The 27,026-nt window shown below is 40.6% G+C and overlaps 1 protein-coding gene across 1 annotated transcript in view; it reads left to right on the top strand.

Annotated features, from left to right (window-relative positions):
- Positions 1-25,568, top strand: part of HAO1 (hydroxyacid oxidase 1) — a 47,276-nt gene extending 21,708 nt beyond the window's left edge. Inside the window, exons 4-8 of the mRNA XM_010994455.3 lie at positions 6,840-7,015; positions 14,966-15,057; positions 21,778-21,936; positions 22,051-22,120; positions 24,802-25,568. Coding sequence (XP_010992757.3) covers positions 6,840-7,015; positions 14,966-15,057; positions 21,778-21,936; positions 22,051-22,120; positions 24,802-24,872 — 568 coding nt within the window. The 3' untranslated portion in view covers positions 24,873-25,568. The remainder of the gene's footprint in view (positions 1-6,839; positions 7,016-14,965; positions 15,058-21,777; positions 21,937-22,050; positions 22,121-24,801) is intronic.
- The last annotated feature ends 1,458 nt before the right edge of the window (positions 25,569-27,026 follow it).

Below are 27,026 nucleotides of genomic sequence, written 5' to 3'. Positions count from 1 at the left end.
AAGTCCACGGTCAGTCTTGAACAGGCGTCACGTAATTGCCCTAGTGCCCTGCGGTGTATGTACCGATGTGCGTGTGAGCCACATGGAAGTGAGCTGTGTGACACCATCTCCGTGATGCTTCCAGGCACGTTTAGGGTGTCACTTCTGTACGTGGTACCGTTCAGTGGCCCAGTGACAAAAAGAGAAGGCGCTCTCCCTGACTGACAGCTGCCCATCACCCCACTCCACGCATCCCAGACACCCAGTTGCCCAAACACCCTGTCTTTCTAAAAGAACAAGAACAAAAACAAAAACAAAAGCCCTTGACACAGTCCTGCTTCTTGTCAGATTGGCCAGAAAGTAGATGGTTCCAAACTTCCCTAATATGAAATCTGAATTCACATTATTTCTCTATTTCGGTTGCCTTCATTTTCAGACTTGATAAAATAATTAGTTTCCCAGGATTTAGGCTTCTGCCAGGAAAGGTTCCTCATTGTTTCCCGTTGGCCATTTGAAAAGGAATTTGCTCTTCCGTTTCCTCCTCCTCTTGCTACTATTACTATTACTACCAACAGCAACAACAACGATAAATAATACAGTAGGTTTTTTTGTTTGTTTGTTTTAAGCTTGGGAAGCACTTTCTTGCTCTGGACAACAGATGTGTTTCACACGGGTACCTACTTAGCCGGGGGATGACACACGTGTTAATTCTGGCCGGTGTCTCCTGCTCCTTCGGTGCCAGGGCCACTCAGCCCCGAGCGGGAAAGGCCGCTTTGCTTTCCCCCGTTTCGCTCCCGGGCTCCTGCCCAGGTGACGTGAGGGACCAGAAGACAAAGGCCCTTTTCAGCTGTCCGTGTGCACAGGAGTGGCCCCTGTAACCAGCCTGTCAGATCTCCCGTCTAAAGATGATCAAATAATGAGCCACACATCCAGGCTGCGGGAGTGGGGGGGTGGGGGTGGGCGGGGAGCATCCCGCGCCGAGCCCCGGCCCCCAGGGTCGCGCTGGCCCTGCTGGTCCCCCCGGGGCTTCAGGTCGGGCCAGAGCCCTGGGGTGGGCACCTCGCCCCCCCCCCCCCCCCCTTGCAGCAGGGAAGGCAGAGCCCACGAACGGGAGGCCCAGGCTTCCGCTGCCGGCCACGTGCAACTCCAAAAACTCATCTGTTACAGCCTGATATGAAATCAGGTTTCTTTCCGCCACTGACCTGACTCATAGAAGGTGAAGCCGGGCTGTTCAGAAGTGAGGTTTGGCAGGCGAGGCGGGCAGGAAATCCAGAGGAGAATGAGTCCGCAAGGCAGCGGCTCCTTCCAGCCCCGGCTACTTCCTCTGCCCGGAGGGGAGGGGGGCGGTCCCGATGCTCCGCATCTGGGACCAGCCAGAGTTCAGGAGTTTGGGCAGAGGCGCTTCCTGGTCTATATGCAAAACACATGTATGTGTGTATCATGAGTGGCCCGGGGGTGCCAGACTGAGGGGAGTAAGGCAAATTGTCATCCGCTCTCGGAAGAGGCGAGGAGTGAAGCTAGTTCACCAGACTGGCTCCTGAGGCTCTGAGGGCTCCTGGGCATCCCCGCAAGCCACGGGGGTGGCTCGTTTACCCAGGAGGATGGTTGGGCTCTTCAGTGTAGCAGCAAGGCAGTTAAGAGAGAAGAAAAGAAATTCCCCATCCTTGACGGAGGATCGAGGTGAATCATGACACCTACCCCTTCAGTGATTTGCCCGGGGACACGCCTCCTTACGCTCCGGAAGGATTTATTAAGGACAACAGCCCGGGCAGAGCGCGCAAAAAGGCGTCAGCCTGATGCTCTCTTCCCAGGTCTCTCGGATAGAAGTGGGCGGCGAGGCTCCCCGTCCTCCCCTGACCTCATCGCCCAGCATCCTCATCTCCAGCCGCGCTGCCAGCTCCAAGGCTTCCCCTCTGAGCTTCCCACCAGCCAGGCACTCCTGCGCCTTCGAGCCGAGCCTCGGAACGGACGCTTCCCTCTGCCTGCAGCCTTCTTTCCCCAAATCATTGCGCGACTAACTTCACTTCCTTTACGTTTTGACCTCAGGGATGGATCAACACGTCTTCATATTGGGAAACCAAAATAAAAAATAAACAGAAGCGATCAGAACAGAGGTACAATGTGTGTAGGGATCTAGGGTTAGGGGGCTGGAGGGGAAGGGAAGATTGTGAAGGAGGACTCTAAATTATTTGGTTAGGAAAACATCCACGGCATAACTGTACTAAACAGAATAACAACCCTCTAAAGATGCCCATGCCCCAGTGCATGGAGCCTGCGAATACATTGCTTTGCACGGCAACATGGACTCTGCAGATGTGATTAAGTTAAGGACCACGAGGTGGGATGGTTATTTTGGATTGTCACAGGAGGCCTAGTGTAATGAAAAGGGTCCTTGTACGAGAGAAGAAGGAGTGTCAGGTCTGAGAAGGCGATGTGATGGGAGATGCAGAGGTTGGGGCGGTATCGCCAGGCATCAAGGAATGTATGTGGTCTCTAGGAGCTGGAAATGGCAAGGAAATGGATTCTCCGCTAGAGTCTCTGGAAGGAAAACCTTGAGTTTGGTCCACGTTTTGGGCTTCTGACCTCCAGAACTGTCATATACTACATTTGTATCATTTTAAAGCTTCCAGGTTTGTGTTTGTTACAGCAGCAACACGAAACAAATACAACAACACAGCTCTGCTCATTTCCTCTACAAGGTAGCTTCTCCATGGGGCCAAGTCTAATAACTGTATTTCAGCTTTCAAGTTAAGCCTCTACCAGCTCACATCCCTCTTATTCTGCTCTAATTTTTTTCTTTATTTTATATTGCACTTATGTTCTAACAGTTTTCATAAATTACTTATCGATTATGTGTTGTTTATTTTCTGTCTTCCCTTGCTAGAATGTCAACCATAGGACATTTTTGACTTCTTTATGAAAATTCAAGCCCATAGTAGGTGCTCCATAAGTAATGTTGAATCAATAAATAAAAATCGACCAGATCGTAAGAGATTTACCCAATAAAACAAGATTAGTAAGAAGCTGAACAAGGGTTTGAGCTCATACTTAAAATCCTTGTCCTGAACTTTTCTTCAAACTGCCCAAGTCACACCGAAGAAGAAATTAGCAGGGCTACACTCCAATGTATTTCCCTAACCACAGAATTAAAGACTGGATTCCATGTACCAACTCCTATACATATTATGAAGGTCTCTCTCATATTGTGTTGATATGGTATGTCCTACTGGTTGTTATTTTATAATTTGTTTCCCACAATGGAGACACAGTTTTAATGTCATATTATCAATACCTACAATACATAATATATATTTCTCAATAATAGTCATTATTAGTAGTGTTACCATTGGTTACTTAATCATATCAACTTTCTTTAGTAGTTGTTATGTTTTTATGATGCTAACTTACTAAAAAAACAAATAATTTTTATATTAGATTAAAAAATGTATTTGGGAGCCCTTCAAGGCTCCATGAATCCCTTACAAAGAAGAAATTCTATCCCTTGCCTTTGGGTCATTAAACAGATTGAGATTCGAAGAATTAAGTCCCAAGTAATCATTTTATTATTTTGATGTAGCCCCTTTCCTTCCTTATGAAACGGAATACTTTGGTTATCAGAAGCCGCTTTAAATGTTTTTTTTGTGTGTGTATATGTCATGATTCTAATAAAAATAGCATTCATGGAGGTTTCCTTCAGAGCCATTGGTAAAACACTCCATCGTGGGTCTCTGTCAAGATATCTGAAAACTTTTTCTTGGCTTCTGGCTTTGAACAACGTTTTAGAGTAACAACAAGGCTTCATTGTGCACTGAAATTTCTGTAAGGCAACATTCATTCAAGTGTTGATCTGCATTTCGCCGTCCAAGAATAACAACAGTTATTTATATAATTTTATCCATGTTTCTGTTTTTTCCTATCCATTTCACCCTTTCACCCCACCCCTGCTGAAACACTGTAGCTTGTTTGGGATGGGGGTGGGGTGCTACGCAGAGAATATACACATACAGATATTATTCTTTATTACCTCTGGTTCTGCTGTGAGATAGACAGACTGGACTTTTTTCTTATTAACAATATTATTTAAAAGGTTGGAATTTAATATCACTTAATATCACTTCCAAGTCATGGAATAGGTTTCCATAATAAGAATGTGTTTGTTGACCAGAGGGTTAGCTTGATTCAAGTTAGGATGACCACAGAAGGTCAAGGTTTGTGATGAAGTGTACAACCCTAAGTGGTTTGATGAAAAGAAATGCCCAAGTATTTCAGCTAAAATCCAAACTGAAGATCAACAAATAGGTGGATACCAGTATGACTCTTATGGCGCTGGAATTTTCTATGGCCACCTGAGTCAATGAAGTTATTGGACCTACTGTTCAGTCCTTATTGAGAAAACTTTGTCAATGGTTTGAATACAGTTATGCAGGATGTGAATGTTCATGTCCTTAAAAATAACATATGCCACCTAAGCTACACAACCAGCTATCTCAGCTGAAATCACACTAGAAGCATTAAACCAAGTTTTATATTAAAGAAAGTCTTGTGATTCTCTTTAAAAGTTTAAAACTAATGTGCTATTTACTTCTAAGTTTATATAAAAATTGTTATAGTCTTGACTCTAAGATCCTTTCTACGTTCAATGGCAGATTGGCTAGCAGTGTAATTTTTAATGCGCAGAAGAGCAAGGTGAATCCAGGTCATTGTCATCATTCAAAATCAGCCTTTTAGAGAAATGAAGTAGGCAACTGGATTTGGGTATAGGTGGCTAAGTAACATGGATGGTACCGTTGTGTATCCAGATGGCCATCCACCCAGTTAGTGGGCAGAGGTACAGGCAGGAAAGACTCTGTCCCTACCTTGAAGAACTACCAAAATCTAGTCGAGATATCAGGATATTAGACCAAGAGATAAGACTTCAGGTGTAGAGTAAGCCAGGAGCAGAGTCTTCCAGGTGAGTCAGAGAAATACTGTTCTAAGCTGGGTTAACAAAATTGAGACATACGAGAAGGCAGTGACTCAGTGGAGCTGTGTCTCACTTTGGGTTCCTCTAGGAGCAGAGTGTAAGCCACTGGATTCACTGCAAGTAGTTCCTTCGGAGGGTGAAGAGAATACAGGTAGAGGAGTGGGGAAGAGGTGCAACTGAGGGAAAGTAGGGAATAGTGGGCTTGTTATCAAGATAGCTACAGCCACGGGCAACTGGAGCTTACTCCTGCTGGGAAATTCTGGGAGAGCATGTAGAACTCATCTCAGAGTTAGCCTGCCTAGGGGTGAAGGAGCTGGGGTATTTATACTCCAACATCCTTGACACTTCAAGTCTGCTGTGTAGGTGACTCCGGAGCCAGGAAAAGTCATGTGTATTAGTCAGGTTCTCCAGAGAAAGCAAACCAATAGGCTACCCATATCTGTATGACTGTGTCTGTATCTGTGTTAACAGAGAAATTTCTTATGAGGGATTGGCTCATGCGATAGTGGAGGCTGAGAAATCTCACCGTCCACTATCTACAAACTGGAGGCCCAGGAAAGCCAGAGTAGTTCCAGTCCAAACCCAAAGGCCTGAGAACCAGGGAAGTCCATGGTGTAAGTCCCAGTCTGAGTTTGAAGACCCAAGGACTGGAGGCCAATAGTGTAAGTCCTGGTCCAAGCCTGAAAGTTTGACAACCAATAGCAGGAGATGAAGGATGTCCCAGATCAAACAGAGAGAAGAGATTTGTTCTTTCTCTACCCTTTTGTTCCATTTGGGACCTCAACAGATTGAAAGATGCCCACCCACATCTCTACTCAGTCGACTGACTTAAGGGCTACTCTCATCTGGAAACATCCTCACAGACACACCCAGAAACAATGTTTTATCAGCTGTTGAGGCATCCCTTGGCCCAATGTGGCTGACAAAACTAACCATCACACCATAGGCAAAGAAAGGAGAGCCTTGATAATTGGAAGGCTCGTATCCTGGTCAGGATTGTCAGGAGGGCTGGGAAGTTGGAGTTCAACAGGCAGAGAGCCTCAGAGAAAGCAACTAAATGGAGGACAGAAAAGCAGGAGCTGACAACTCCCCTGTGGGGACGCACTTCCCACCTCTCCCTGTGCTCAGCACCGGCACCACAGGGAGATCAGGGCAGGCAGCAAGGAGAGCCTACATGGGCAGTGGACAGAAGGTGTTGATACATGCTACTGCAGTTCCCAACTCCTCTAGAATTTTCCACAGGGACGTCAGAAGGTTTATAAAGTCAAATTCAATTGCCAGGATGCAACTGAGATCTGGGTGGAGAGAATGTAATTAAGAGTCAAGAGACCCAGCTGAGAGCCCAGATAACTGCTTTAGCTAATTTTATATTTGTGGGCATCTTATTCTGCACTTCTGGTTTTATTTTCTATGTAAAATAGGGATTATAGAGTATCAATTTTATTTTCTAAAAGTTTTTTTAACTGTGGATATATGAATGTCCTTTGTAGATTGTGATGCACCATGCAAATGCTCATCTTTATCATTAGTGTGCCCTGCTGGCTGAAAATAGTGTCAAATCTATTGTTTATATTCATAAGCTGGCTTAAAACGGTAGAGATATTGGAACTTGGCCAAACATTTTTCCTTTACACTGATTTATTTATATATAAAAAAAGCCTGAGATGTAAAATAAACTTTAAGTGACCAATTAAGTCCACTATGTTGTCACATTTAGCCTGGAATCCTCCATCAAAACATGGAAAATATTCATGCAATCAACCTGTAGATGGTTGAGGAGTGAACAGCCCATTGATTTGAAAAGGGTAACTTTTTTTTTTTTTTCCACTGAATGCTTCATTGTAAAGATCTCTCTCACTTTGGGAAGTTTCTCATTTTATGTATCTCTTGATTTCAGAATGAAAAATTTTGAAACCAATGATTTAGCATTTTCTCCTAAGGAAAATTTTGGAGACAACAGTGGACTTGCTGCGTATGTGGCTAAAGCAATAGACCCGTCTATCAGCTGGGAAGACATCAAATGGCTGAGAAGACTGACATCACTGCCGATTGTTGCAAAAGGCATTTTGAGAGGTTTGTTTATTTCTCTACTTGCGTTCATACTGGTCTTATGGTTCTTTATGGATATGATCATGATAATTTTAAGGGAAAATAATCAGAAAAAAATTAATGTGGAAATAGAGACATCCCAGCTCTCAGTTCTCCCTTTTGATGTTAGTAAGTACCTCTTTAATCTCAGGGAGTATTCTGAAGGAGACTTAGACTCGCATGAAGGAAGAAGTTAACCTTTTCTAAAGTGTTGCGATGCCACCGCGTTATTTGGAGCTGTCACTGAATCACGGAACTTGGCGAGATCTAGGTAGAAGGTCTTGAGTTCCCTGCTTTGGCTGAAAGCTGCCGACAGCTGCTCAGACCAACAAGAAGCCCTAAGGAGGCTATTGAAACAGCCAGACCTGCTTTAAAAGGCTCTCTGTTTTTCTCCGGTTCCCTCCCTGTACCAATGACTAGGGCTGATTTTTGAGTGTGGTGAATCCCACATCATCTCCCATTAAAGAATGGCCGACTAGAACATAAAAATCTGAAAACATCAAGCTGTGGGTATGAAGGAACTTGACTCCTTCCTCAGTACCCACATGTATTCAGATCCCACAAGGAGGTACCGATGACTATAATAATTGGGAGTATAAATGTGTTCACCCACAAAAATGTTCTCCTGGCTTTGAAAACATTTTAAAAAGTACTATTATATAGATGACTGCCAAAAACATATTACTTTAAATGGAAATGTTTAAGTAAGTGGCTCTGGGATGAGAGATTCTATTAACTTATCTCAGGGTTAACAAAGACTTAGAATCAAAGCTTTCTCATAGGTTTTACCTGAATTGCATGAGTCACATGGGCCCTGTTTCTAAAACTCTAGGCTTGCTTCTGGCTTTATTTAATCTTATGTATGCAAAAATAAGCTAACACAGGTAAAAGAATGGGCCTAATAAAGCTTTTAAGTAGTGGCGATATGTTTAAATCAGGATCTTTCTTAATCTGTGCTTTGGAAAAAAAAAAACTATTGTTATATTCTTTCCTGTTGATCATTGTCTTCGTCCAAAATTTCTGTGGATTATACTTTATTGAGTATATCCTGAGATTACAGACACCTTTAAACAACAGATCCATTCACCTTACTTGCATCCATACTGTCACCTAGGATTGTTAGTGCCACTTTGTTTCACTATACACAACTGTAGTACTAAAATATTGACCTGAAGGATCTTCCCCACTTATTCATTTATCCATTTACTTGTTCACTCATTCATTTATTTCATAAACATTTATCATGCTTACTGTGTGCTGAAATAAAATAATTTGAGGTACTTGGCCAAAAGGAGACCCCGTTTTTGTAGAAGACAGACATAAAAACAAGAATTTAGGTGCAATAAGATGTTACAGGTGCTGGGGGGAGCGTATAGCTCAGTGGTAGAGTGCGTGCCTAGCATGCACAAGGTCCTGGGTTCAATCCCCAGTACCTCCATTAAAGATAAATAAACAAATAAAAACCTAATTACCTCCCCCTCCAATACAAACAAACAAACACAAAATTAAAAAAAAAAAAAAGGATGTTAGAGGAGCTGAGGTTGAAATCTATGCCATATGTTTAAAATCAGGTTTGGACAATTAGAGAACTGGGTTAGGGAAGGTTTCACTCCAGAATGAAAGATGGTACTGGAATTTTGCCATGGTATCAGGTCAAGAGACTCTTTTTGAAATTTAAATCGTCACAGAATACAGCAAAATCCTCAGTGAAAAAACTGTATGAATGTCTATAATCAGAGAGAGCTCAAAAGCAAGAGAAGGAGAGATGGGGCATTCTGGCATTTGAAAGGAAATAACTTATTTATACATGTACAGTTTACATTGCCTAGTGTGTCTGTAACTATTTATTTCATTTATTTAACAAACAAGAATCATCTCTATGACAACCACCGCATCAAGCTTTGCATATGCTCAGTCAGTCTGGGTGGAGGTGGGGGAAGGGGTGGCAAGGCTGGTTCTGGGAAATCTAGTTCTCATCATTTCATCCAGGAGTCACATGGATAGACTGAAGGTCATCTATCCTCTTTCATTTTCCTTTTACCAGAAAGGCACAGATTGTTTGTAGGAACATGAAGTCATGGGCAACTGGGAAGTTCTCCATGAAATATCCCCCCTTCTCACCATGTTAAGAATTGCATTCTAGATGCAAACTGGACTTTAAGATGTAATCTCTTGCTGTGGTTAAACTCTGCCCTTGGAAAATTCAACACAAACTCCAAACATGTACTTGAGACCGGATTTGGTCTTTGCCAGAACTCACGCTAACAAACAAATGGCTTTATGAGCAGAGGCATAAGTTTTAAAAACATTTTTTTTATTATTATTAGAAAAATTTTTTAAACTAAGCTTTCTCACTTCTAAAGTGACTTATTGTTTCTCAGAAACTTCTCCAGTTATTTTGCTGTCTACATTTTTAAAAGACATGCTCAAAGAATATTCACTTAGTATTCCTGGATTGTGTTAAAAACTTCTACCATGTAGTTAAGATGTAGTCACTAAACTCCCGTGAAATAGCACAGAGTCCTGGCTCAAAGGCTCCAAAGGCTTAAGGGTGAACCTTGAGTCCTTACACTTCACCTTGGCATTTCAGATTAAATACAGAAATAATGTGCTAATAAGACAGCCAACAGTGCTGTTCACGATTGACTCTTGTGTTTTGTCAATCAATTAATGTATTAACTAGCAAATCAACAAATGTTGAACGCCATAACAGCAAACTCTAAGGATTAATGAAAATATCCCAGGTTCATGAACATTTTGCTAGGTCAGACCATCCTGACCCTCTTGTTGAGATAACATTGTTTTTTCCCTCTGGGTTAAAATAAAATGCAAAATATGGACAAACGTTCATAAACAACTGATAAAAAAGATCGCGTATCTGGTCATGAATAATTTCTTTCTTTGCTTCTCTGGATACTCATGATGCTATGTTCTGAGCAACCATTCTGTCATTTCCCCTTACGTTGCCAGCACTGCCTGGAAGAATACAGAAAACCACTTGAAATGATAAAAGATAACAAACTATTACTTAAGTAACACTTACTTCAAAATGAAAGGCTCTTAAAAATCGTAATCCTCGCTAGGATGAAAATTTATTGTTATAAACAAAACTCAAATAGATGTACTAAAGCATCCAGCAAATGAATCTACTGACTCTCTCCTTAGTTCATACACCCTGTACCATCTGATGAAAATTAATAATAGTAATAATAGTAATAAGTTAATATTTTTCTGAGTCAGGTACTTTCTAAACACTCATTCAACTCATTTAATCCACTGATCAACCTTATGTGAATTATGATCCCCATGTTGTGGTTTAGGGCACCAGTGGACACAGAAGTTAAGTAAGTTGCCACTTACATGGCAAACAGGTAGCAGATATGGGATTCAAATTCAGGTAGTCTGACTACTAAGCCTAAACTGTTAATCTCTTTTTCATACCGTATGAGATCAGTTTATGGACAGTATTCAATATCTCAAAACACAGGTTGTAGCTACATGATGGCAGATATCTGCATATAAATTGGAGGACTGCATACATCTTCAGTCCTGGGGTTCAAAAAATATTACAGTTCATATATTTTGATTTTTTTTTTTTTTTACTTTTGATTTTATGTTTAGTGTCACATACACGACTAGATAACCAGAGCAATTCCAAATACATTTTACATTGTTTCTTAAGGTTAGTAATGGAGACATCTAAACTTTAAAAAAAAATGCTATACTACGTCTCTTTATTAGACTAGGTAAACTCATGCAAACGTTAAAGCTGAGGTGGCCCTTAAAGCCAACACTGGCCAAGTGTGGCTATTCTAGTTAATTAAAATCAAGTAAAAGTTAAGTTCCAGTTTCTCACGTACACCACCACACTTCCATGACTCTGCGTCTGCATACACTACTGAATGGACTCACATAGATCTAGAATATTTTTATCATCATAGAATGTTCTATTGGACAGCACTGTATTAAGGCTGTGTCTTTAGAGAACCATTTTCCAATCATGTTTTAAATAATAGTATTGGGCTTCTGGTTCAAAAGAGTGGACTGGGCACATATGTACACTCTTATCAAAACTGAGACACCACCAAAATTATTAAGTAAAGAAATCCAAAAATATATAACACATATGACAACAAAACAAAGGAGGATGAGGGGCACTGAAGGCAGAGAGACATTGAGAAATTTTTGAAAGAAACAAAATATAAGGGTGCTTGTTGATGGGAGGAGAATGAAAAGAAAACTGCCCCTGAAGATAGTCTTGGAGGGAACCCTGGAGGCAGGAGCAAGTCATATAATAAGATGCCTGGGGCTCCAGGTGTCTAGCGTGTAAGCGTGACAGAGCTGGAAGATGGACAGTGGAAACTGAAAGCAAGGAGATTAGTTGGAGTTCTGTTTGTGATGCTCATGTTCCAGCCAGCAGTCTAGCCCCCTGCCCTCACCTCTTATGCAACAATAAACAACTTGGCCTTGCAGTTTGTTCCTTCTTAATGATATAAATGAGTGCTAGGACAACCTATGGGTGGATGACATTCACAACATGTCATGACATTGTCCTCATGCTGACAGTTGAGGAGCCCCCGTCCAGTAGACCCTTAGTTGACTTGCTTCCTCTTGTCTCCACATGGAGCTCCAAGGATTTCTTCTCCAGGCAAAGACTTGGCAGGGATAAAATTGATTTGAAAACAGCCCCGGAAGCCTCTACAGTAGCTCCTTACTCTTTCTTCTCTAAATATAAACGAAGAACTTAGCATCACAAGGCATTTCAGAAACACCCAACCGTAAAAGACGAAAGTAAATACATAAGAAAGCTGATCCCAGGGGAAAGAGATAAAGCAAGAACAAGAAGTTTAAAAATTCCAAATGACAGACTCAGGGAAGTTGAAAATATGCTGAAATAAGAAGAGGCTGCCATGAAAAGAAAATCAGAATATAAAAAAGAGCTCCCAGATATTAAAAACATGATCTCTAGAATTAAAATGAAATTATTGATTAATTGAACAGTACGGTCAAAGTCATTTCCAAAGTGTAAAAAAAAAAAGACAACTAGAAAGAAAATATAAATAAATGAAGGAGAGACTTAAAGACCTTTTAATATGTCCAATATGCAACTGATAGGGGTTTTGGATAGAAAAATAAAAGAAAGAGGAAGGGAAGAAATTATTAAAGACAGACATTAACTGAATGCTGGAGACATAAATCATTAGACTGAGAAAACCAGTTACAGCTTATTACATCCCTTATGAAATTTCAGGAAAAAAAATGTATATCAGGAGAGAAAACAAACATAAAGCAGGTTACTTACAATGTAACGGGAGTCAAACTGGCATCAAACTTCTTGTCAACGACAGTGGGCCTGGAAGGCAATGGAGTCATGTCTTCAAGGTTTTAAGGAAAATGATTTTTCAACCTAATATTATGCCTACTCCAATTATCACTGAAACACATAAGATGGTATTTCAATGCTCTGTAAGTTTACCTCCCCTGGATCCTTTTAAGAAGTCACAAAGGAATATAGTGTAAACAAATGAGAACACTAACCAATTGAAAGCATACCCTTGACTAGAAATAGATTCAACCTGGAGGGAGCAGCACCAATCTAGAGTAAGGCCTTGGGAGCAGGATAGGGGAGGAAGGCAGAGGGCTCTGGGGGATAGCTTCCAGAGGGGAAAAAAGATGATTAAATACATTAGATAGATTAAATACATTCAAACTGGAGGGTTTGAAGCTTGAGGAGACTCTAAAGTCATATGATAAATGGAGAAAAAAAGAAAAGAAGGGCAATTGGAAATCTCGGACAAGCTGTGCAATAAAACAAGTATGGTCCAAATGGGAAGCAACGTTAAAATATAAAATATTAATGAACTAATGGAGTTGGGGGAAAAGTCGTCTTTCAGTCCTGAGGCTTGGGCCTTTTCCTCGTGAGAGGCTTGGACATTGCTGGTGAGACCTTATAAGATGCCATGCATGCTTGGATTAAAACAGGTCCCCCAAAACAGTTACATTTTACACTGAAACATTGGATTTTATATTTAGTAAAAAATAAATGTAGAATATCAATCGCATATCTAGTATATAACAAACTGCCTAATACAACATAAGTTTGCAAGTCACTAGATAACCTACAAGATAGCTTGGTGGTAAACTCTGGAAATTCGTGTATCAGATGACCTTTCATGCTGCAGTTGACCCTTGAAGAATGCAGGTTTGAACTGCATGGTGGATGTTTTTCAACTGTAAGCACCAGGGGACTACACCAGCCGGGTTGGTTGAATCTGTGGGTGCAGAACCACAGATACAGAGGAACCACATATGTGGAGGACTGTAGGTTACAAGTACTTTTGACTGCATGGAGGGTCGGTGCCTCAACACCTGCCTTGTTGTTCAAGGGTCAACAATGTATCTCAGGGTTTGTCACTGTGTTCCTTAAAGGTGGATTCTTTAATAATAATAGTGACACTAAAACAATAACAACATGATGATGACATGATGTCTTTGTTGGCTGCCATAACAAAATACAGTAAACTGATAGGATGATTTCAAGACCAGAAATTTATTTTCTCACCCTTCTGGATGCTTGAAGTCTGAGATCAGGGTGCTAGCATGGTCAGTTTCTGGTGAAGGCTTTTCCCCCAAGTTGCAGATGTCTGCCTTGTCACTGTGGGCCCACATGACCTCTTCCTTGTGTGTGCATGGAGAGAGAGAGAGAGGAGCAAGCTGTCTGGTGTCCTCTTAGAAGGGCACTAATACCATCATGAGTGCCCCACCCGCATGACCTCATCTACCTCTAATTACTTCTCCAGGAATGCATCTCCAAATACTATCACATTGAAAGTTAAAGCTTCAACACATACATTTTTTTTTTAAGGACACAAACATTCAGTCTATACCACATGGGTTTAACATTTTCATATATCTGTAATTTTAGAAGAAAAGTATTACTAGCATCATTTTAAAAAGTGGGAATATTTAAAAACCAGTATTCCATGAAACACAGTTTGGAAAATGGTGGTTTAGATAAAACTTTCAAACTATCAGTTTTACAGATTCTCTTATGACTCCTTGAAAATAAAGATTCACAGGACAGTTTCTTAGTCAGGTTTCCCCTTGATCTTTGATGAATTTATAAATATATATAGTGTTCTGATTCCATCTGCTTAAGCTTCCAAAATCTGACTTCACTGCAACCATGGGCCAACTATTTTTGAGTGTTAAACTTGAGAACCAGTGTTATTTTCATAATTCTATCAGCCAATGGTTTTTATTGGGAGAATGCTGAGCATAATAGTTTAAAATATAAAATATAAAATAAAGTTGGAAATTGATTTAAGAGAACTTTATTCTGTTTTAAAACTATATTTTCAGAAATCAATAGATTCTGAAGCATGATTAGAGATGTAGTATATATTTTAATATTATATTTTTATTTACATCAATGGGCAAAATACATTCAATTATAGACCATTATCACTTAAAATAATTACTGAAGTTATAACTTTGTATTAAAGAATCTTTTTGAAATAGACTTTTTCATCACCTTTTACCCTTAAAGTGCTTGTGACATATATGCTTTTATGCTGTCCAAACTGTAGAGGAGTAATTATGTTAAATACTAAATAATATGATCTTGTTAATAATAAAAAAATATTTAGCAGGGGTACTTCCTTATGAGGATAAATACATTTTAACTGCATGCCAATTTATTATCTATCGATCACTTTATTTCATCATTAAATTGTTATAAATGTTAACCTTTTCTGGCTGAAGAAACCGTCACTATTATTCTAGATTTAACCCTTGGGTGTATTTCTGTGCTAACTGCAAGCAAGGTATATACGTGTGAGGTGAGGCTCCCTTTGACTGGGAAGCTTTGGCCTTAAAACCCAAGCCATCTGTTAAGCTGCCTTTTCCACACGATGGTTGTCTTGTTCTTTCTAGGTGATGATGCCAAGGAGGCAGTTAAACACGGTCTGGATGGGATCTTGGTGTCAAATCATGGGGCTCGACAGCTCGATGGAGTGCCAGCCACTGTGAGTTTTTATTTCTACCCCAGTTTTGACCTCAGATTTTAAGTTTAGTGGCAAATAATTACCCAAATTAGGTCATTATTCAGTCTAATTATTTATTGGTGAACTTATAAAAGCCTGAATTGAATGAGCAGGCATTTGTGGGCAGGGATTATTCTTGTATTCATAGATATACCATTAGGTATGTTGTAAATTGGAGTATGAAAGAAAAGACTATGCCATGAGTTTCCTGGAGGTGGGGGTTGAGGAGCTACAGAGTGAGAGCAAGAGGGGAAATAAGGTAGACGTCCTACGGCCCAGGGAGGAGAGGTCCGCTGCAAATGAGCTACTTTGTTGGAGCTGTGAACTACCTTGACTGCACAGTGGAATCACCTGGGAAACTTTAAAGAATCCTAATGCCCAGGCTGCACCCTACATCAATCTAGCAGAATCTCGCAGGGGACCCGGAGGAGCCAGAGTTGCCAGTAATTATTACAGCTACCCAGGAAATCCAACGTGCATCTATGGTATTTACACACCACACACACTATGCTAGGTATATCAGGGTCCAGAATCCAGGTATGAAAGTAAACTAAACTGGCTGGAATGATGTGGGATGGAGTTAATTACAAAGGAGAGCAATTAGCCCCCAAAGGGACAAGAGCCAAGGAGCCCAAGCAGGAATAAATTTTAAGATCAAGGACTGGGGGAGCCCAGAAATGGATCAAAATTCATGCAGGCAGATGCATATCCAGGGGTGGATTTCATGGATCCATGATCCAGAATGGTGGCTGGAGCTGAAGGTGGGAGTGTGATGTTAAAAAACGGCTTCCTTACATGCCGTCCACTTGCGGAGACGTGACCAAGATGCTTTTGGATGAGGCAATGGGGTTGCAATTGCCTTTCATCTCTGCTCTGTTCCTATGCAGTTTTAGAAGTGGGTCTAAAAGTGGAATGGGAAGGGTGGGATGTGTTTGGGGAATCCTGAGTAATCCATTTTGTTTGCAGTATCTGATGGGAGTGGGGAACCTGGGAAATACACCTACTCAGACCAGTCAGGGAGGAAGTCCTTGAATATTATAAGTCATTGGATATGCAATAGGAAAGCCTTTGTTTAGCAGCAATGAGTCTCACAAATTGGACTGAGGCAGGAGGCAGGAGGCAGGAAGACCAGTGAGGTGGCCTGAATCATTATGGTAGCCAAGGGAACAGAGATGCTACGGGGCAGAGAGAAGCAATAGCCCCTCCAAACCTTAGTTTTTTGTCTTTTAAAGTTTAAAAGTCAATTAGATGATTTCTCTGGTGCTTCTAAACTTTAGTATTCCATAATCTAATTTATCATAGGCAAAGCTAGCGCCATGTGACAAAATTTAAATGTGTATGTAAAATAATGTGGATGGACATTCTAGACCATCATTTCTGAGCTGGATCATCATATGCGTTGCTCTCCTTCTGTCAGAACCATTTCATCATAGTTATTATGGGATGGCTTTAATTGAGATGAGCAGTTGAATGTCTTCAAACAGTTGGAAGTAGAACAGAACAATTAGGTGAGCCACGTAGCAGTGGGTTCCTGGTTCCTTAAATCAGCAGGTTGGTTTAGCTAAATCCGTAGATGTAGTATAGGTCTTAGGGCAGATTGAATGACTACAGGGGGATACTGGATACAAATATGTATATATTTGCACTTAGAGTTTTTCTTGAAGCACTAAGGGGCTAACAGTAGGAACGAACCAAGTCTTTGGACACAGTCAATAATTAAAATCGTAAAACTGGAAATTTTCAGCCCTTTTCAATTTAGCATGACTTAGACCTATCTTTTTAGGTGATACTGAACACTGCCTGCAGATAAATAGAAGGGAAGAGTGAAGACCTCCTTTGGGCAGAGGGAAGTTGATCACAGCTCAAGACTTTTCCACAGATTTATGCCTCCCCAGTATATGAAGACGTAGACTTAGTGTGCAGGCCAAATTAAGTTTGTTTTCTAAAAATAAAATCTAAATCTACTGAAATCACATCTAGCTAGGTTTTAAGGGGAAAATATCTGAATGGTGTGGTTTATTTCCCTCTGGCTCAGGGGATATGGAAACTTATCTAAAAGGGCTTTTTGAGTTGTGGTCTCGGAGACTGTTTCTAAAAAAACAATGACCCTCCCCTTTGCATGATGTGTACATGAGAGGAGATGCTTGCTTGAATTTTGCCTCATACTTTTAGAGCAAATCTCAGGCCCATGACGATGAGTGGAGTGTGAAAAAGGATTCAGTTTATAGCAAAGGTGTTTTTGGCTTTGAAGTGAGTGGCAAAAAGCTTAGAGGAGGCTGTGGTGTAGAATTTTTCAGTATATTCAAAGAAGGACTTGCTCTCCTGAACATTCTGTGACATCATAAGTTGGAGCCAAAGAGGCAGTGTGATGTCATGGGAAGAGCATTGAAATGAACCCAGATTTTGGGTTCAAGTCCTTACCTTACCTCTTCTGAGGGCTGATAGCTGGGTAAGTAAGTTTCTCAGACTTTTCAGCCTAAGCCTCTTCATAATGAGTGTTGTGTTGGTTGCAAAAAATAAAGCTGGGTTGTATGATTTCTACATTTCTATAAATCACAGGGTTTCCTTTATGGAGAAATACTCATCACTAGCAGTCCTAAAATAGGAGCTTAACTTTGATTCATCTTAACATATAGTGCCACTGAGACCCACAGCCAGATTTCTGCTACACCAAAGAGTTTAAAAATAAGATCACTGCAAAAGCCGTAATAATGTGGCCAAGATTGATCTTGAGGTAGTTAGAGAATGATATGACAGAATCAAATCAATTTCCAAAATCCACAGTATAAGAATATCTCAAACTGGGGTCTAAAATCAGACTCTCTGGAGTCTTTGAACATCCAGAGCTTTCTTCTCCCCATTATTTTTCAGTTTTGTTCTGATAAGCTTAAAATGTGACATTCTTTTTTAGTGAAAATTCTCAACTGTAAAATATTTTCGTGTAATATATTTTGGGTTGTTAAATCAGAATTTCTAAAATTGAGCCCTAGGACAAGTTCTATGAGATCTAAGAAATTTCATTTTTCCTTCTAAAAGGGATTCATGAAATTCTACCTTTGAGAAACACTTGATGTATCAGTTAGATTTTGCTGTGTAACAAACCACTCTGAAACTTGTCATTCTGAAACTTACTGGCTAAAATCCAATAGCCATTTATTCATTTCACAACTCTGTGAGTTGGTAATTTGAGCTGAGATCTGCTGGGAGGTTTTTCTGGTCCTGGCTAGGGTCATTCATATGCATCTGTGGTCAGCTGTTGGGTCTTCTAGGACAAGCTGGTTTAGGATGACCTCGGCAGGGATGGCTGGGCATCGCCTCACATCTAGCACATTAGGTGGGCTGGTTCTCACAAGGTGACGGACTTCCTAGAGAGTAAGTGGAAATATGCAAGGCCTCTTGAGCTCTAGGCTTAGAACAGGCACACTGTCACTTCCCATTCTATTAGTGAAAACAAGTCACAAGGGGGATTCAGATTCAAGGGGTGGGAAAACTGGCTCTTTTAGCCCCATTTCTCCCTCATGATGAGAGAAGCAGAAATGTCACATCACAAGGAATTGATGGTCAGGAGAGAGATAGTTGCAGACCTTTTTGCAATTGCAAACAATCAGCCAGATCTATGTGGACCATGCTTGTTAGAACTGGCACCCCACTCCCAGCTGGGGCTGCCTGGGTGGGATAGAGAGTCAGAGGAGGGTTTATGGGAAGTGGCCGGGAATCTGTCTCCTTCACGTTAACTCACGCAGTTCTGGCTTTATCTGCTTTTGTTTGTGTTCATCAGTTTGGATTTGGGACCTTTAAAGGGATTTATACCTAAAATATCTGAAATCAAGAGTATAACACTGGTTGCTCTAAGAAGGTAGAAAGATGAGAGCCCCCTGTGAGTGGGAGTTTCATGGGATATGGAGGACCTGGAAGAGTATGCCTTGAGCAGGAACAGGAAAGAGGAGACTCTTGGGGAGCCAGAGTCCTGTGGGATTCTCTTTGGATACTTAAGCTGCCTGGCATAGTGTCTTGGATCCACCAGGTCATCAATAGGGTGTTTGATAAATCAATGAATGGATGGATGAGTGAGCAGTAATATATTGGAATCTTACCATATTTTCCTGTAACCCCGCTGGTGCTAAGCCTACAATTAGTTGTTTGAAGAACCACTAAGGAAAGAAAAGCTGAAATGAATGGTCTCTTAGATGTGCAGCAAGCTTGAAAGACGGAAACATTACAGTCATAAAATGGTGGATTTGTCTACTATATTTATTTATGTAATCTGCTCTGATCAGAATTATTCTGGGTAACGTATACCCAGCACAACTACAGCTACAGAAAGAGGAAAGGGAGGATAGAAATGCCCAGCTTCAGATAGAACATCCTTGTCCACGGAAGCAGGAAACACCAGTCTGGGCTTCGTTGTATAACCCAGGATTCACATTTTAAGTATCCTTATTCGTTTGCTTTTTAGGCCAGGTTGGGCATTGGAAATATCCTAAACAGACTGGATGTGCGTGACTTTGAAAATGTGTATTGAACCCGAGCTAGCTAATATTTTTCTTTGGTTTTGGTTTCAAATGGGGAAATATGCTTAATTATAGCTTGCATCATCACTTGGAAATTGTAGCATTTAGATGTTGATGTAACTTGCCTGACTGTTAAAGGAGGACTATGTATAGGTAAAGGGACGTATGTAAATGGATCCAAAGCATGTTTGGCAAGGCAGAAAAGCCAGAAGGAAAAGGGGAAAATCACGTTACCTGCCAAACGTTTAGGGGCCGTGTGCCAAATGTTGCCTTCACTTCCTCCAACCTTTTACATAAAACTCTCTTTAAGTTTAGCCTCTGAAATTTTAGAGGAGAAGTGAGAAAGCCTTTGAGTGATTTCAGCACAATTATTTCTGGAAAAACTGCACTTGAATGTATGGTAGCTTCTTCTGTTTGCATTTTGAATGGAAATTGGGCTTAATTTTATATTTAAATATTTGGGGATGCAGATGGGTAATTGCTACAGACTTCGACCTACTGGTCACCTTGTGAATTGTTTCCACTTTCAAATGCAAAGATTTACATCAAAGCAGCCAATTGTATCAGCTATTGTCTGTTAACTGAACTGGCTACAGGCCAACTTTGTTAGCTGTTAGTGCATGATGCTGTAAAACTAGACTCCAAACTCAGTGATTTAAATCAACATTCTTTATTCCCAGGAAGCTGTGTGTCAACTTGGGGTCTGCTGATCTGGATTTGGTGCTGGTTAGGTGGCTGTGCTCCAAGTTTCAGGTCCAACTGGGCTTGGCTGGGAGAGCTGGGCTTGCTGAATATTTATCCTGGGTCTCAGCTAACGGGGAAGCCTTGGCCAGGGGAGTCTCCTCTCATGGCAGATGGCACAGATGCAAGAGAAAGTTGTAATGCGGGAGGTCTCTTAAGGCCTCTGCCCAGAAATGGCACTCAGCCACTTCTGCTCATGTGTCATTGGCTGAAGTAGGTTGCAAGGCCAAGGCCACTGTCAAGGAGTGGCAAATGCACTCTGTTTCTTTCAGTAGGAAACACTGCAAAGTGGCCCTGGGAAAAGAGTGGGTTCAGAGGGGTATTAAGAGTTGGGACCAATAGCGCAATTTACCAGATCAACCTCAAGGAAGATCTTATATCCTCTAGTGCTGATATAAACCCATCAACTGCCAGTCAGGATGAGGCCCTTGAAGGTGCACGACTTTACGTTCCCTAAAAGCAAGACAAATCTTTTCAGGGGGACTTCTCCGATGTGCAGCTGGATGCAAAGGACTTTGGACAGGAAATCAGAAACTAAGTTTATTATGACTTATGGTGTTTGCATTTTTATACACCACTGCTTTCACCACAATCTGAGGATGAATTTTAACAATTGATTTTTCAATGAGTAAATAATGTTCAGAATGATTAGATGAGCAAGACACTTCATTTATATTTATGTGTTTAATAAAGAATAGCTCTGTATCTTTTAAGATCATAACGTGTTTTTAAATTGTGTTTATATATATTTTGTGATCATGATGCTTGAATTTGAATATCAGGAATAGAAAAAAAAACTTGGACTTTGATTGAAAAGTAAGCCACTGAGTCCAAATTTTTTTGGTTTTTGGTTGCTAACATTTGCACCTCTTTTATTTTAGGAGGGAGTCATTTTACTGTTGATTCTAATCCTAGCTTCTTTCACTCTAAGCCTGAGTCAGATGGTTGGTGGCCCAAGGAAGTTGAGGTTTACTTAATGGGAAAATAAGAATATAGTAAGCATATGCAAAATACTAGAAAATTTAAAAATCATACAATCTCCCTTTGGTGCTAGAATCGCTCAGTGAAATAATTAAAAAAAATCAATATTCATGAGTTTTCCCTTAAAAATGAACAGTATACAGTGAGAACTTTTTTGTTTGATAGATAAACTGGGAATTTCATCTATTCACCACCTCCCTAATAATTTTTGTTGTTGGTAATGTGCAATAGTGGTCATTCACTGGGTTAGGGTGGAACCCCACCCAAAGTTTGGTTTGGTTATTGAGGCTGATATTAATATTAACGTGTTAACCCATAATGAAAAAGAATCCGAACAAGAATCTCTTTGCTGTACACCTGAATCATTGTAAATCAACTATTCTTTAATAAGGAAAAATCAAATCAAATCAAATCATTCATAATCTTAAAAAATGCATAGAATCTCATGATTGACCTCTTCTCTCCACAGATTGATGCTCTGCCAGAAATTGTGGAGGCCGTGGAAGGGAAGGTGGAAGTCTTCCTGGATGGGGGTGTGCGGAAAGGGACTGATGTTCTGAAAGCTCTGGCCCTGGGAGCCAAGGCTGTGTTTGTGGGGAGACCAATCATCTGGGGCTTGGCGTGCCAGGTAATTGAAGAAGGAAGCAGTAAGTGTATAAAACAGGATGATCGATAGTAAAATAATGCCATGAAACAAGTCAGACTGACTTACCTGAAAGATCTGTGTCTTTTACTTCCTTAGGGAGAGAAAGGTGTCCAAGACGTCCTTGAGATACTGAAGGAAGAATTCCGGTTGGCCATGGCTCTGAGTGGTAAGACTTGGCATCCTCACTTACAACTTTCTTTTCATCTGGGGGTCTTCATGGAGAGAAGTGAACCTGAGGGGGAAGGGGATGGAATAATTTGGAGTGTAATTCAGTTTAAAGTTGGATCCATACTCACAGCTCTAGCACGGAACGCTCTCTGAATGGAGGAATTCCTCATCGTGTGCTGTCTGTAGCTTTTACCTTTGACAGTCTTATTAGGGATATTTTGGCGAGTCTTATTAGTACCTTAAGGGTAGATACTACATCATACTCCTCATCTCATAATGCATGAACGATAAATCTAACTGGCTAGTCAACATCTCCACCCGAATGTCTAAGTGGCATCTCAGACTCTAAAACTAAACTACTGACTCTTTCCATTAAACCTACTCTACCTGCAGACTCAGTTCATGTAAATCCCATTGTTTCAGTTGCTCCGATCAAACATCCTAAGTCACTCTTGACTCCTTGTTTCTCTAGTCCCATCACATCCAAAGAGGTGCTATCTGTAAAGGAGACCTCACTCATCACCTCCACTGCCACCATCCTGGCCGGACACTTCATCATCTTTCTTCATCTTGGATATATCCTTCCCACTGGTATCTCTCTTTCCTTAGATATTTCAAGTCAGCCTGTCTGTCGTTGCTCACATCCCTGTCCCAGTCTATTCTGATCCCAGGGTCACAACGATCCTTTTATTTATTTTTTTAATTGAAGTATAGTTATTTACAATGTTGTGTTAGTTTCTGGTGTACATCAAAACAATTCAGTTTTGCATATATATATGTATATTCTTTTTCATATCCTTTTCCATTATAGGTTATTACAAGATATTGAATATAGTTCTCTGTGCTAGACAGTAGGACCTTGTTGTCCATCTGTTCTATAAAGAGTAGTTTTTATATGTTAATCCTAAACTCCTAATTTGTCCCTCCCTGCTCCTTCCCCTTTGGTAACCATAAGTTTGTTTCTACGTCTGTGAGTCTCTCCCTGGTTTGTAAATAAGCTAATTTGTATCATATTTTAGATTCCACATATAAGTGATATCATATGATATTTGTCTTTCTCTGACTTACTTCACTTAGTATGATAATCTCTAGGTCCATCCATATTGCTGCAAATGGCATTATTTTACTCTTTTTTATGGCTGAGTAGTATTCCATTGTATATAAAAACTACATCTTCTTTATCTATTTATCTATTGATGAACATTTAGGTTACTTCCATGTCTTGGCTACTGTAAATAGTGCTGCTATGAACATTGGGGTGTGTGTATCTTTTTGAACTAGAGTTTTCTCCAGATATATGCCCAGGAGTGGGATTGCTGGATCATATGATAACTCTATTTTTAGTTTTTTCAGGAACCTGCATACTGTTCTCCATAGTGGCTGCACAGATTTACATTCCCGCCAACAGTGTAGGGGTGTTCCCTCTTCTCCATACCCTATCCAGCACTTATTGTTTGTGGATTTTTAATGATGGCCAGAATGATCCTTTTAAGTATTAACTCAGATCATATCAGCACTTTTCTGATCAGAACCCTCCAATGGTTCTCGATTTATTCAGAGTAAATACCAGAACCCTCTGATGGTCTGTGAGGGCCTATGTGCTTTGACCTGTGTCACTGCTCTGACTTTGGCTCCTACCACTGTCACCCTTGCTTATTCTGCCCAAGCCACATTGGTCTCCTTGCTGATCCTTGACCACATCAGATACGTTTCAGCCTTAGGGCTTTGGCCTTGGCTGTTCCTTCTGCCTGGATGCTCTTTCCCCAGATATCTACCTGGCTAACTCCCTCATGTCCTTCAAGTCACTTCCTACTTCCTCACAGGGTCCCATCCTGACCACCATATTGACAATGGCAGTCTTTCCTGCACCCATTCAACTTCCAGTTTTTTCTTCCCTGCCATTATTTCATTATTTTTCTGTAGTACCTAACATCCTCTATAGATCATCTATTATATAATTTATTTTTTAAATTACATGCATTAGGTATCTGTTTCCTCTCTAAAATGTAAGAATTATCAAGATCCCAAACGTAAGGCAGGGATCTTGGTCTGTTGCCCTCACTGCAGTATCCCCAGTGCCTAGAGCAGCACGTGACATGTAAACAGTAAATATTTGCTGCTGGAATGAACAAGTAAATAATCATCATTATCACTAGTGACTATTTTGAATTTGACTCAGAATGGACCTCCAGATTCAAAGGGTCATCTTGAGTCAATTATCAACTCCCCACTTTTGAAGGTAGGAGGGCTTCCTTTTCTGTGATCCGTATCACCCAGATTGTCCTCATAGGTAGGGTTCTGGAGATCACTGGTCTGCTCTCTCCTGGGCTGAAGCTGTGTGGATGCAGTATCAGTGAGAAGAATGCCATTCTGTGAATCCTCACTCTGCATTTTAATTTGCTACAGACATATCCTCAGAGAGAGTTTTCAGCCACTGCCTCTCTATTAAATGTGGCAGAAAGAATATGCTCTTTGTGTTAATAAAAATATGTGCCAGTCATTCTGTGTTAAGGACTGTTTAGGTAATAAAAATGGTCTCATGCCACATAAGATTTGGCAAGCCTACCTTGAATCATAAACCTTACATTTGTCAAGTTTCACATTCCTGGGGAAAACGATTACCTGCCTGATTATTATTGCATTCATTTCGTATTAAATGTATGCGTTATTTTTTTTCAGGGTGCCAGAATGTGAAAGTCATCGACAAGACATTGGTGAGGAAAAATCCTTTGGCCGTTTCCAAGATCTGACAGTGCACAATATTTTCCCATCTGTATTATTATTATTATTATTTTTTTGGCATGTATTACTTGACAAAGAGACACTGTGCAGAGAGTGACCACAATCTGTAATTCTCCACTTCGATACAAAGGGTGTCCTTCTTCTCCAACAAAACAGCAGTCCCTTGCTATTTTAAGTTCATTGCTTTTGACTTTTCAATGGGTGTCCTAGGAACCTTTTAGAAAGAAATGGACTTGCATCCTGGAAATATATTAACTGTTAAAAAGGAAAACATTGAAAATGTGTTTAGATAGCGTCATCCCCTGGCAGGCTAACGTGCTGCAAAACAAAAGGTATCCCAGGGTAAGACTGGAGGTAGCTCATGTGGAGTACAAAGATAATGATCTCACTGTTTATTAACCCGCATTGTGTTGGGATTTCCTTAAAACCGTGTTCTTAAATTGTCAGTGCAGGTTCAAAAGGCTGAGAGTGCCTTGGAGAAACAGCAGGTTTGGATTCCTAACACTGAGGAGATGGTGCTTGATAAAACTGGGATACATTGGTGATAATTTGTGATTTTCTAAGTACTTTTTTGACACCCTGAGCTATGCTCCTTCTTTGAATGCAGATTTCCATTCACATCTTTAGTATCTTTAGTATATCTGAGTATTTTATGATAGAGATGGCTTCTTAGTCAGAGAGAAATAAAGCGATTTTTGAAAAGATTCTACCTGGTCCATTTGTAATAAAATGGAATTCAACTATTTTGATCCCTGAGCCCGAATGTCTTCCCTGTTCACCTTATGTACACTTGTTAATTTTCTTATACCTCGTAGATCCTCTTCGTTATCCCTTTGCTTCTTTCTCGCTCACAGTCATGGCCAGTGACGTGATGTGCGAGGCCCCCTGCCAAATGAAATGATGGCCCCTAATTCAAATAGCATGAAAAAGAACTTTCCCTTTCTTTCAAGGTTTTTCTCTTAACCTGCCATGGTAGCTTTTATTTGCTATTGAATGTCATGTTTCCTGGGGCATGGGGGTACTCATGGGGCAAGTACAGACCCTCACAGGGGTCTGAACATCACCCTGTGATCTGTCCTGACTCAGAGTGGAGGGTCGGGGTGGACAGAGCCACTGTCACTGGTCAGGTGGGTGGGCCATTAGCCAAGGTCTTGTCTAGGGGAGGTGGGGAGGTGGGGAGGTGGTGGGAGATGGGACAATGTGGCTCCAGGCCCCCCAGCACATGTCCCATGGTCCTGTCATCCTTTACGTATAAAATACAAACTCAAAATTATTAAGAATTCAAGCCAGCAACAGAACATTAAACTCAAGCACGAGGCCCTCTTTGGGGTGTGGAATCCTGTGTGACTGCACTGCCTGCCTGTCCATGAATCTCTGGTCAAATGACTTTCATTTATTCCCAAATCAGGTGTTTGACAGCTGGGAGGGAAACTTAGCAGCCAAAGTAATTTTGAAATTGTCTTCTCACCAGCTTGTTGGTTGTTCATTTACTATAAAGTACTGAATGAAACAATTTAGAGAATCACTACCTTAAAATACGATCACGATAATTATGTTTTATTATTTTATTATAATGTTTTATTCTCAGATCTCTCTGCCTCTCTCTCTGTCATTGTCATTCTGTCTCTCTGTCTCTATCTCTCCATCTCTTTCCCTTCTCCCTCCTTCTTTTTTTTCCTTTAAATGCTAGGGCTTTCATAAATACTATAATGGACACAAACATAGATCTTTCTTTCTGAAATTGTATCATTATATCTAGGTCTGATAAAGAAGAATCATTTAGTCTGATTAAAAAGGAAGAGTTATCCCTTAAGTTTTTCTCCAACTACCAAGAAGGAATATTACTGTCATATTCTATAACTGTTTTGTACTTTTCCAATTACTATTAATCTCAATTAACAGTAAGTACCTCTTGGATCCCTCCAACTGATTCAGGGGTGCACCTGCTGTTAGCAAAGAAGGTCCACTTTGGCTCCATCCTCGTATGTGGTTGCTGAAAACCTGATAACTTCCCCAGCAAATGGAGGTCCACACATGGTGTTTTAAGTAAGTTTTATGAGAATGGGGGTTAGTGGTCTTAATTGGTAACTTTCTAGACACATTTATGACCCCCATGCTGCCTCCTTGAATGCAGATTTTCTTCAGAGTTGTAATGTATTTTC

This window comes from Camelus dromedarius, chromosome 18 (assembly GCF_036321535.1).
Source record: "Camelus dromedarius isolate mCamDro1 chromosome 18, mCamDro1.pat, whole genome shotgun sequence".
Taxonomy (NCBI): Eukaryota; Metazoa; Chordata; class Mammalia; order Artiodactyla; family Camelidae; genus Camelus; species Camelus dromedarius.
Note: the sequence above shows the minus strand (reverse complement) of the source record. Positions and strands in the feature narration are given on the sequence as shown.